The following is a 13,667-nucleotide window of genomic DNA, read 5'->3' as shown; positions in this document are numbered from 1 at the left end:
GCTTTGATTTGGGTAGGCTGCTGTGGTGTCTGTAAGACTCTGCAGGAGGCCTGATTGAGCGTGATTTACATCTCAAAACCTCAGGTGCTTGTACAGATCTAGGTACTGGGCTTAGTCTTTCATAACAATCAGATATGTGGAGGATATGCTAGGATAAGGTTGGAGTAAGAATGAATCAATCATTTAAAACCTGTGTTATATCAATCACAATCTCTACTAATCTTCTTTTATCAACATCCAACTTGGCCATTTGTTGTGCAGTACATGGATGTGTGCATCTATAGATACATTTACATACACATTCCAGGTATGTTTTAGTAATACAACTAAAATAAAATAGCTTGTAGGGCATGGACTGGAGTAAGACATTTACATAGCATTAGTAATATTCTGGAGATTCACCTTGTCACCTTGAGATTAGACCACTATATAAAAAAATTAAATAAATAAATAAATAAATAAATAAATAAAAAACGACAGCTACTGTGAATGGGACCATGACAGTAACTGCTTTATGTGTGAGTAATAAAACAATTACCTTTATCAATATATCGACTCTCTTTTTAGTCCTGTGGAGATTGCTCAACACACCACAAACACATTGCGTTTTTTTTTTTTTTTGTATCGATTGGTTTAGGTTTTTTTTAAGCATTATTATTACATTGTTAATGTTGGCAAAAATATCACGCGATTGCAAAGATACCTTTTGTGTGATTTTTTTTAAAATTTAATTCATTTTTTTCTTGGGGGGGGGGGGGGGGGGGGGGGGGTGCGGGGACGCCCGATAGGTGTATCTAAAGTAATTTCATAAAACATAACGTATGTAGGTAAATGAATGTGTTTAAAGCCACGATTCAGTTCGCCCACTCAAGTAACTAAAAACTAGCCAATCTGCAAAAGTTAAAACATAGCCTATCCTGCGAGGTATATCGTCTATCAACACTATATTATGAACTAGGTACATATTATTGTTGGTATAGATTAGTTTCATTGCGCTCGTGTTACATTCCATAGATCATCTGTCTCCTTCCTGTATGCAGCACGCAGCATGGATAGAGATCTGTTACCAGAACGGTTTTGTATGTGCTTATGCGCGTGTCTGGGGAAAAAAACTGTGTTGCTGTCTTCTTCCAATAGACTATAGGCCTATAATATATGTTGTTGATGATTTTTTGTTTTGTTTTTGTTATTTTTTTTTTCCCCCGAATGATTACTAGGCTACAAATGAACTATGATTTGTGTATACTATATAACACCGAATATATATATATATATATATATATATATATATATATATATATATATATATATATATATCACATATAATATTCACAAATATAACCCTTTATTTTGGGATTCGGTTACGTTTAAAGAGAATAGATATCTGTGTCATATTTAAAAGAGTTCCCATTTATGAACCTGAATAAATAAACTGCATATGTTGCTATTATCCTATAGCGTGGTCTGTTTAACGACGAAGATACTCTTGACAAAAGCTGAACATTTTCTAGCTGTGTTTATACTCAAGTGGTTAGCATATGAATATCTTAAATACATATGCCCAATGTAAATAAACTCCCAACGCAGGGGCAAGCCGAAATCAAGCTCAGGATAGGGCGATGTATTTTTAAAAAATAAATCAGAGCTCTAATTAACCTGACTAAGAGATAGGATTACTGACTGATTCAGCATTTGGAGAGTTTGACACAACACAAACAAACAATTTTGCAAGTTCCAGAAGTTTGAATTTCCCCTTGCAGAAATGGGGCAGTATGCTGGCTTCTAGGGAAAATGACTTTGGAACATCTGCAAGCTATTAGAAGTGAAAGTTCAGGTAGCTAGGAAAGCACACATGCTGCCCACATTACCCCTACAATTAAATTTCCACAACTTTACTAACACAAATAAACAATTACACACTACATACATTAGCGAGGAACTGCATAACAGAGGGGCTGCACAGGTAGAGAATGGAAGTTTTATTTTCAGCTGAAACTGTTCGATGCTGCTGGTTTCTCATCACACAGAGCTGGAAAATGTAACTCGACCCCTTTCTTTAAAAAAAAAAAAAAAAAAAAAAAAAGAAAAAAGAAATAGTACAAACGGTTATGCCAATACAGTGATGGTCACCATCGGTCTTTAAAAACATTTAATTCGCCCTTCAAAACGCGGTTATCTATACCTGAGTGTTTTTTATAATAATTATAAGTAAATTCAGGAATTCAAAAGTAATCCACCAATAACAACTGTTTATGTATTTGTTAATGTGTTATAATAAGTTATCAGTTTAAAATACATCATAACATCCTAACAAACGATTCATGAAGGTTTTAAACAGGTCTCTGCTTCAAAATTTGTTAGGTAAAATAACAATGAATACAACGTGTTATTATCGTACAGTATATTGCAAATTATTATTATTATTATTATTATTATTATATTATTATTATTATTAATTTAGCGGAGAAAGAGTCCTAAAATCGAAACCATAAATACGAAAACACAAGTTAAACAATAGAGAAACTTTTACAACAAATATACCACACATTATAAATAGAACACAGGTACAGAAAAAAATAAACACTCAGTAATAAAATGGTACAGTTTATAATTTAGAGATTTGTCACAATTTACAGCAAACCGACCTTTAAAAATCGTAATGTTATCATGAAAGATTGTGTCCAGCAGTTGCCTTTCGTAAAACTAGAAGTTATCAGAGTATATTGGTGGTGATGATATTTGTTTTATTTCTATAAGCTTTGAGTTTATGCATTTGACCCTTGGACTGTGTACCTGGAGCCGAAGCTAAGATTCAGTTTTGGTTCCTGTGTTTAATCCAGTGTGGGGCTTTCCGATAACAAAGCACTCATTGTCCCGTTCTGAACAAGGACTGGGGACTAGTAAACAATTACAAGGTGAAATCTGCAGTGTGCACATGTCCTAAAGTTTTATTTTATATATGTTTACATTGAAACTAGGACTCGGGACTGTTTAGAAACTATATGTGGGGCTATTTCGTTATTCTTTTGAAAGATATGAAGGGAAATGTTGAATATGAAGGAGGCTTTAACAGAAATATAACTAAATATAATTATTATTCTACTCAGCATGAACAGTTATTTGAAATCAGCAAAATGTTTTTTTTTTTTTTTTTAAATTGAGTCAATAAAAATCGAATCTTTACTCGCCCTTAAATGCTGATGAAAACTGCAACAATACTAAAACGTGTCTCTCATCGCGTCTCATATTTCAGTATTCCTTGTTTAATAACAGTAAATTGGGATTATTTGCTGGGAAATATTCTGATGCTACTTTAAATTTTCAGGGAAACACAATTTGATAAATTAGCCTCAAATTAACCAAATACCATAACTGGACTGAAGCAATCTATAGGCTTTATAAATTCGTTTAATGCTAGTGGATGCTGGGGCCGCCAGCCGCTGCAAGAATAACTTGAAAATATTATTCAAATACAATACATGTGTAAAGCGCTCCTCCTAGTCTACCTAGCCTAACTATTTAATCATTTTAGTTGACCTATTGGCTGAAAGAAAAAAAAAAAAAAACAGAAAAGACGATGGGTTTCAGTAAAGTCAGATTGCTGACAAGTTTAAACATTTGGTAATATTAGCAGGTATAGAGAAAATCCTTTCGCCCCAATTAGTAATCTTCATTTTTTATTCTGCTTGTTTTTATTATTATTATTATTATTATTATTATTATTATTATTATTATTATTATTATTATTATTATTAAACACGTTTCAGCTATTTAAAGATTGGAGTGCATTACATGAAAATAGAGGTCTGCAGTTAGCACCATGGATTTGTTTAATATAGATGAAAGCATGCATCCAGTCACTATAAACAACACATCTTCAACAGGATACCATCGACATGCATAGTCGGACAATAAAAGTGCAGGTTAGCTGCATACATAAATTGAACATGCTTTAAATTTAAATAGTCCTAGAGAACTATAAAGAAAATGTAAACAGCAATTTGATCTGAGGTTATAATGAATACATGTTTAAAAACTTGAATGAACAACACCTTTTTGTCAGATTTATGGGTGTGTCTTATTCGTTGATTTAGTCTCTCTCTTAATCTGTCTCTCGCATACAGTTTTGTTTTTATGTGCAAACGTTGCACTGCAGCAAACGTTTAGTGAAATATATGATACAATACCTTGGACTATTTAAAAAAAAAAATCTTGTTGGGCAGCTAAGCACACACAGAAGGCATGGCATTTGACAGATGTCTAAACGCGATTTTAAAAAAGCAATTTAAAAGCATTATGCAGCAATTAAAAAAGAGAAGATTGCAGATATGTCTTTCTGATGTGTCGCAATTGATGGCCATTGCATGCTATTCTTAGAAATACTGGTCTAATTATAATCTAATAGAGTGCTGAATATTATTTTATTCTACCAATAAATTCCACAAATTTAGTGACACACGTGGAGCCTCCCGTGACTTTTGCCTGAATAATAATATGGTTTATTTATGTGATACGAGTATTGGATACATATCTACATATATTATGACAAACGTAACACAATGGGGTATGGATAATTATATAATATATATATATATATATATATATATATATATATATATATATATATATATATATCTTATATATAATATATATATCTACCGTGATGTTTTTGTTCACGGATTGCCTTGAGTTTTTGAAAGAATCTCCCTCAAGGCGCGCACACACACACACACACACACACACACACACACACACACACACACACACACACACACACACACACACACACACACACGCACCTAAACGAGGATGGATTACCCTCCTGTGAGTTTTATATAGGCCCTATAGTTTACAATATACAGTATATAGACACCTATGCACTGTTAGATGTTTGGTTTCCATAACCTTGGTACACAAAAGCTACTTTTTTAATGACCCGAGTGGTGGTACGGATCAGCCACTTTCAGATCAATTTAAAACACCCCAGCGTCTTTGCCAAGATATAATGAAACACCCGAATGAAGTCTGGGAAACAAACATTCCCCTTTCTTTTCTCACCACACCGATCGAGCTTTTACCAACTCGTGTACTTTTGACTATTCCTCCCTCACCTGGAGTCGCTGCAGTGACACTGTAACAAACACAACAGTGCAGGTTCAATATAGCCTATTTCATCGCAGAACACATGCATGGAGCACAAATATTTGTATATAAACGCCCAATCGTTTATAAGGAACTTGCAGAAAAAAATATATGCCTGTAATCGATTCAAGTTTCAAGAACCTCTGTGTCTTTGTTTTCTTCCAAAAAAAAAAAAAAAAAAAAAAAAGATGTGTATTTGTTCTGGGCTCCTAAACTATTTTGATGACTTTAGATGACGGGCCCCATTAATCTTCTATAAAGAAGCTAATTGACTTTTAAGCTTTCTTGTAAACAATGTGCAAATTAGCTGAGCTAGTTTTGATTTTTTTGTTATTTATTTATTTATTTATGTTTTGATGTGTAGCTCTCTTTCTGTGGTTTGATAAATATTTTCTGAACCAATATTTATGAAACTGAACATACTGTTTATTTTATGGTTACGGAAAATAAATCCTACCGAATCTGCACTGTTCTCGGTGGTATTCTATGCTTTTATTGGAGGGTTTACATATTTATGTTAATCTAACTTTCAATATACCTCACACACATGTTATTATTATTATTATTATTATTATTATTATTATTATTATTATTATTATTATTATTATTATTATTATATAGATCATTTTAAAGCATAGCTTTTGTTTCAATTTTAGCCTAATGCAGTAGACATCTGTAAGATCACATAATTTGTTAACTAATGCATTTTTTTTAAATCAGGTTCTGTTTCTAAGGTTTTTTAAAATATGTTTTCCCATATCAGATTGTGAACATAATAATTGATAAAAAGAACATTTCAATATTATATTCCACATCCATAACATGATTTTGCTGTTGTTGTTTTATATCACGTTTAAAACCTCGTTAAAGGAATTACAGGCATAAAGTATTTCAATGTGCTGTTTTACTGCATAATGCATACTATAGAAACCATATAGGCTTATAGGAAGGTTGTGTTTGTGACATACTATACAACTGTTAATAATAATAATAATAATAATAATAATAATAATAATAATAATAATAATAATAATAAATTCGATTTTTTGTACGTTCTTAAATAGAATTATTATTATTATTTATTTATTTTTGCTCATACATGACCCTCAACGCGTTTTATTAATTGCAAACAGTTATATACAGTATGCCATTCTAATACAGGCAAATGTTTGTTTTTTTTCAGCAAGTCACCAGAATGTCTCCTCGCCAGGCTGTAGAGGCCAACTGTGCTGATAAAAACACCGAAGACCGGTGCAGCATTTTATTTGAGTTTTTGGGCTGTTGTCGCCCCCTATGGGCATAAAAGTAAAGTTTGATTTATTTTAACACGAAGCTGAAGCTGGTTTTATTTTGCTACTAACTAAACTAACTTGATTAATTAAATTGCAACAAAACGTTTTCTGCTTAAACATGTACAGGTATTGAAAACAGTGAAAACTAAGACAACAATATATACGATATAAATACGACGCATAAGCGAGGAGCAATCAAATCAGTTGAATTACATTAATGGGTTTAACGTACCAGCGTGTGCAGATGACTCCGAGAACCACCGAGCGCGCCTTCCTGATTACATACAAGCTATGGAAAAGTGAACTAATCAGAGAGAAAACTCAAAGCTGAAAGCCATTTCAAAATAGACATAACCGGATTGCATATTTTAAAACACACGTGTAAAATAACACGAAATGTTGACTGTCCTGAATCAGTTCAGACTGTGTTAATATATTACTGAACTGCTTCAATATGTCTCATCGAAAAAGTCCCATATACGTACTAACTAAAATATGCACAGTGTAAGTCTAATGCCTGTAATAATAATAATAATAATAATAATAATAATAATAATAATAATAATAAATAATAATAATAATAATACGAGTAGCATCAAAACAGTGTACAATATATCGCATTTACTGTCAGAGCAAATGTAACATAATGAACAGATTTAAAAGAAAAAAAGTAGTAGCCTACATTTAAAAACTTTGTATTTCTCGAGTTAAACAAACAAACAAACAAAAAAAAAAAAACTGTCCCTTTAAAAAAGGTAGAATATCCTCGGGCAAATTTGGCTTCAGATTTTTTTATTTATTTTTTTGTTCGTTCTAAATAAGATCAGATTCCTTCCCCGCCCCCTGTCCAATCAGCGACGCGCCAAGCCCCCCTGTAGTTTCTCCAGATTCGTTTAAAAGTGCGGAACAGAATTAGGCAGACAGTCAAAGCAGTTCAGTCTTGACAGCTCCATAACAGAACCTGGAAATAAAAATAAAAGGAACATTTTCTCTTTTTTTTTTGCAAGAGTAACTTGCACTTTTAAAGAAAACTGAATCGCACATGATTTGCCTCAAAAAAGGCACATGCAATTCAACGATATTTCAATATTTGATGTACAAGAACTTTATTTGCGGGTGTTTAGAAGAAAATCTTTGTTATTTTACAGCTCAACAAGGGACTTTGACAGCTTTATTTGCCTGAGCAAACACAGTTTTGCAACGTTTTAGTATCTCCACTCAGCTCGAGATTTTACCATTTAGCCAAATCAGGCTAACTTTTTTTTTTCTACTCAGTTTCGTCGATTCCCGATTTTCTTATGAATCTACTCGATCCCTTCATGAAGATGACAGAGGACCAGGAGAAATGTCTTTCAGACGCCCCCAGCCCGAGCATGTCCGAGGATTCTGCGGGGTCCCCGTGCCCGTCCGGATCTGGCTCCGATGCTGAGAACACCAGACCGTCAGAGAATAACTTGTTGGGGCCGGACAGTCAGATGCCGGACTTCAAAAAAGAGGGCGATGATGACAAATTCCCCGTCTGCATCAGGGATGCGGTTTCCCAGGTGCTGAAGGGCTATGACTGGACCCTGGTGCCCATGCCCGTGCGGGTGAACGGAAGCAGCAAAAACAAGCCCCACGTTAAGAGACCAATGAACGCGTTCATGGTGTGGGCGCAAGCTGCCAGGAGAAAGCTCGCAGACCAGTACCCGCATCTTCACAACGCAGAGCTCAGCAAAACACTCGGGAAACTTTGGAGGTGAGGTTTCTTTTTTATTTTGCTTGCATTAATCATTGATACAATACTAGGTATAGACTACAGCTTGACATTTCATATAAAAATGTTTTTTTTTTTTTTTTTTTTTTTTTTTTTTTTTTCTGTTATATATTTGCTACCTAGGATTGAACACTATACTTTGCAGTAATGTTAGATAATATATTATATATATATATATATATATATATATATATATATATATATATATATATATATATATATATATATATATATATATATATATATGCGCAACTGTTGCGATATCTTGTATATTGGTTATTGCTGAGTATGTGATTGCATTATATTGCAACTTCCGATAGATATACAAACTTTTAGTACATTTGCATTAACTAGACGTCTTTATGAGAAACTAACAGTATTTCTGGATACGCATTTACGCACTTTGTATTGTTTTACAATGTTTTTACTTTGAGGAAAAATAAGTTGGCATTAATAACATTCTTAGTGCAGTTTTATATGTTAGCTCTATCACAATGTCAAGATATTTCCTGAGGTCCTTTTTTTTTTTTTTTTTTTTTTTTGCAAAATTTGCATGTACTACATTAGTAGTCATAGAACGCACCACTCGGAATCTAACGTTGCAAAACCGAAAATTGATTTGCCTTATAGTATGCAAGTAAAGTGTATTTCTAATCAGTGCTTTAACTTTTCATTTTTCTTTCATCTGCATAGATTGCTCAATGAAGGAGAAAAGCGTCCCTTCGTTGAAGAGGCAGAGAGACTGAGGGTACAGCACAAGAAAGACCACCCCGACTACAAGTACCAGCCCCGGAGAAGGAAGTCTGTGAAGAACGGGCAGAATGAGGCTGAAGACGGATCTGAGCAAACTCACATCTCACCCACTGCGATCTTCAAAGCGCTGCAACAGGCTGATTCCCCTCACTCCGCGTCCAGCATGAGCGAGGTGAATTCCCCCGGCGAGCATTCAGGTGAGACAGCGGACGAATAATTAACAATTCTGTTTCACTACAAATGTCTTGCAAATAATCATAACAACCTTCAAATTTCAATTAAAAAAAAAAAAAAGTAGCGGCACAGCACCTCCGGTATAGAGTTTATGAGCAGTACTGCAAACATAACACCTGTACTTCCTATCTATTCAAAACAAACCTACAGTGGAAATTACTGCATAATAGCACTACGCTTTTAGTGTTTTTTTTTTTTTTTCTTTTAATGAAAATATTTAGGCATATCTAATATAACTGTGTTTTTTATTTTTTAATATTTGTTTAATTTCCCAAAAATATCTTGATATTTCAACTAACTTTTTTGTTGTTGTTGTTGTCTTTTCATTAGGCCAGTCCCAAGGTCCGCCAACTCCGCCCACAACTCCCAAAACAGATATGCAGCCTGGAAAAGCAGATCTGAAGCGGGAAGGGCGCCCCCTGCAGGAAGGTGGTGGCAGGCAGCCCCACATTGACTTCAGAGATGTGGACATTGGGGAGCTGAGCAGCGATGTCATATCCAACATTGAGACATTCGATGTGAACGAGTTCGACCAGTACCTCCCACCCAACGGTCACCCAGGTGCTCCAGTCACCAACATGGCTCACGGCCAGAGTGGCCAGGTCACTTACACTGGCAGCTACGGCATCAGCAGCACCTCAGTCGCCCAATCAGCAAGCACCGCAGGGCACGCTTGGATGACCAAGCAGCAGCAGCAGCAGCACTCCCTGCCCACCCTCAGCAGCGAACAGGGGCAGCAGAGGACAACACACATCAAGACGGAGCAGCTGAGCCCGAGCCACTACAATGAACAGCAGCACTCCCCGCAACCAATCAACTACGGCTCCTTCAACCTGCAGCACTACAGCTCTGCATATCCTACCATCACACGCTCCCAGTATGACTATTCAGAACACCAGGGAGCCAACTCCTACTACAGCCATGCAGCAAGCCAGGGCTCAGGTCTGTACTCCACCTTCACCTACATGAGCCCGGCCCAGAGGCCCATGTACACCCCCATTGCAGACCCTACCGGGGTCCCTTCCATCCCCCAGACCCACAGTCCTCAGCACTGGGAGCAACCTGTCTACACACAGCTCACCAGGCCTTAGGAACCATTCAGACCGAATGCAGTGACTGTTGTGAGAGAGGCCAACCCCATACATCTCAGAAACTGTTACTGTAGAGCCAGTGTGCCAGGATTCATTCAGTGTCAATGCAGATCTGAGAATGAACAACTCGTAACAGTGAACAAGAGCTGGGCTTTGATCATTAAAAAGGCAGATGAACAGTCTTTGAAGAGTTGGAATGGTTCAATCAGTGCCTTTTTTTGTTGGACTTATAATTCATTGTATTTTTTAGCCATAATTAAAAGAGAAATCCTCTGTGAGGACTTATTAATTCTAAATATTTTTTAGTATGTACTGTGTATGTTTCATTCTTTTTTTTTGGGGGGGGGGGGTTTATACATGTTTGTAGAGAAATGAAAGACGCTCTTATTTTTTTTCAAATCAGCTATATAAACCACTTGTGGTAGTACAGTCTGCTATAGCCTTTTTTTTTTTTTTTTTTTGCTGACAAACATATTTTTGTACAGAAAAAAAAAAACTTTTTTTTTTTTACTCTGTCTCGCAATAATATATTGTGCTTTTGTAACTTTTTGTAGCGAAAACAAATTGTAAAGAAAATGCTGGATAGTGTTCTAGTGATAAAAAAACAAACAAAAAAAGGTGCCAGTTATCAATGAAATGGTTAAAAAAAATGAAAAGACAGTTTTTGCATCCTTGGGCCTTACTACATTACTTAAAAAAATTATAAGTTGTTTTTTTTTTCTTTCTGCAAGACTGTCTTTGCACCACTAGTGCCTATGGACCATGCATCCAGGAGCAAGATTAAATTTCCATGTTTTACTAGATTGACATCCACACCACACCAGCCCTACACCAAGAAGCCACAGCTGATATATTACTTCCTGTTTGACAGCACATGCTAAACAGGCACAGGAAGTGATCTTTAACCCATTAAGTTCCATCAGGTCACAACAAAGTTACTTTAGTATTCCCCTCCCTATTCCTAACCCATTTAAAGTTATTTATTAGCATTAATTTTATTTTAAAGTAAATATTTGTATTGTGTTTGTTTTAATATACAGCGGTATACAACTAATTAAAAATGTAATACATACCCTAGGTATATATAAAAAAGACTGTTGATGGAAAGGGTATTCTTGTTGTTTTAATATGGTGCAAATTGTAACCATTGTTTATTTATCATTTTAAATGTTTCTGTTATTAAAAAAAAATATTTTAAAGTCTTGTATCTAGCTGTGTACAGATGTGTTTTAATTGTAATTAAACGATTAAAATTTAAAAAAAAACAACAACAACTGGAAAAGGTCTTTTTACTTCTTAAAAACAGCAGTTGCAAATGTAGTGTATCACTGATTTGCATTTATTTTTCCTGCTTCAGCTTTGTTTTTTAACTCTGATCAAGCCGTGGCTGCGTTGTAAAGACTTCTCTTTATAAAAGACAGCATACTTCTTTTTTTTTTAAAGTTCTATTTCTTTTCTCTATTATATATCCCAGTACTGATTTTTACAACTTTTTTTTTTTTTTTTTTTTTTTTAATGCAACTGAAACAAAACATGTTTTTTTTTTTTGTTTTTTTTTTTAGGAGTTTTAACAAATCATTGTCTTAAAAAGCTTATCTTTTGTATTATATTGTTTTCAATAAAAGACAAAAAGTATTTAAAAAAACTTTTTGTGTGTGTGTGTGTGGTTATTGCAGTAGCGAGCATAACTTTATACAAAAAAAGTGCAAATCCTAGACCATTTTAATGCAGGTTAGGTGCCAGCCTTATTCTTTTATATTAGTTGGCAAGCCACTCATATGCCTACACTGCATTTTCTCCTCTGTGTTGCTGTATTATAATGAGAATACCATAGCAGAACCCTGCTGCCGTTTGTGCACTAGAAGACATTCTATAGACAGCAGTAGCTTCCTTAGATGCACCAAACAGCCCAAGGCACTTTCTTTTTAAGCTTTAACTGCCTTGCCCTGCTGTTTATAGCTAGGATACTGGATCTATTTTTTATGTTGTTAATTAAAAATGACATTTGTAATTTGAAGTTAAATGAAATGGTGGATTAATGTACTACCCCAGAGAGGAAGAGGCTTTAGTAACACATCTGTTGGTCTCCATTAACCCCAGTACTCAGCACCCTCCCTCTATCTCCCCCAAAAAAGAAACAGAAGGAGAACAAATGCAAGACTGGTCCATAATGGGGAGGATTTGATAATAATCACACCACACTCAATATATCATACATTAGCTAGTGATATTAGTCTTCCACTTTTCTGGATGATAAATTTCACAAAATTAAACACTCATCAAAAATAGCTACTAGTCCAATTAAAAAAAAATAAAAAAAACATTTGAATGAAAAATGACAAGTAAAATAGATTTAAAGTTGTATATTTCTAGTTTGATTCCAAAGGCAAAATGCTAATGGTTTATAGAATACTGCTACTTACATGAAAAGCAAATACTTTTCTATATACCTATATTGCAAGATAGGCACACAGTTCCCCAATATAAAGATATCTGCACACAGCACTGTAGAGTTTATGTCAAATCAGGACAGAAAGGAAACAGGAGCTCCTTCCGAAATTACAATGCTGTCCTTTTCATGGAAATTTCTGAGATGATGTTGAAAGCATTATAACCTGCAAGACGCTAGCTTGCTGTGTGCTTGGCTGCTGGTTTATACTCAACCTCTGCCCGATTACACATGGCAGCAATCTGTTCAAATCCCATAGACTTCCTAACAAACTGCTACTGCCTGTCCTAACTTGCTTTATTTTTTCCAGGGGTAGTGGAGTCTCTTCAGTTGATATAAGCAGTGATAAAGTAAGTCCCTTTGTGTCGAAAACCTAACATTCAATGGTGCATCTCAGGACATCCATTCATTATCATTAACTGCTTAATCTTTTCACAGGGTCGTGGTGAGCTGGACCCTAACCAGGTAGACACATGGCGCGACTACACCCTGGGAAGCCAGTCCATTGCAGGGCACCATGAACACTCACAGGGCAATTTAGAGTGACCAATCAACCTGAACAGCATGTCTTTGGACTGTGGGAGGAAACTGGAGAACCCGGAGAAAACCCATGCGAACACAGGTAGGACTTACAAACTCCACAGAGACAGACCCCTAGGCTGGTATCGAACCCATGACCCTGGGGCTGTGAGGCAGCAGCGCTGACCACCACGCCACCATGCTGCCTATCTATGGACGTGTTCCTGATTAAATGATTAAAACAAAAGTGGTGTTTAGATCCGCTACTTCGATCAGTTAAAAAGACCGTAGTATCTTTTGAATGGGGCTATAATATACTGAGATTTATTAAGACTCTCAAAAATGATTAAAACAGTTCATTTCGGCAATTTCTAGATACAATACACATGTTTTGAACCCATTCAAAAACTGCACTGTATTTTCAGGTTCAC

The 13,667-nt window shown here is 35.3% G+C and overlaps 1 protein-coding gene across 1 annotated transcript; it reads left to right on the top strand.

Moving 5' to 3' along the window:
• The first annotated feature begins 7,333 nt into the window (after nucleotides 1-7,333).
• On the top strand, nucleotides 7,334-11,424 carry LOC121295577 (transcription factor Sox-9-B-like). Its single transcript, XM_041220392.1, has 3 exons — nucleotides 7,334-8,172; nucleotides 8,884-9,140; nucleotides 9,508-11,424. The coding sequence occupies exons 1-3, from the start codon at nucleotides 7,733-7,735 to the stop codon at nucleotides 10,266-10,268; spliced, it is 1,458 nt and encodes a 485-aa protein (XP_041076326.1). The 5' UTR covers nucleotides 7,334-7,732; the 3' UTR covers nucleotides 10,269-11,424.
• Nucleotides 11,425-13,667: the final 2,243 nt, after the last annotated feature.

Source organism: Polyodon spathula, chromosome 20 (genome assembly GCF_017654505.1).
Source record: "Polyodon spathula isolate WHYD16114869_AA chromosome 20, ASM1765450v1, whole genome shotgun sequence".
Lineage (NCBI taxonomy): Eukaryota > Metazoa > Chordata > Actinopteri > Acipenseriformes > Polyodontidae > Polyodon > Polyodon spathula.
The sequence above is the reverse complement of the archived record's forward strand: the minus strand, read 5'-3'. Positions and strand labels throughout refer to the sequence as shown.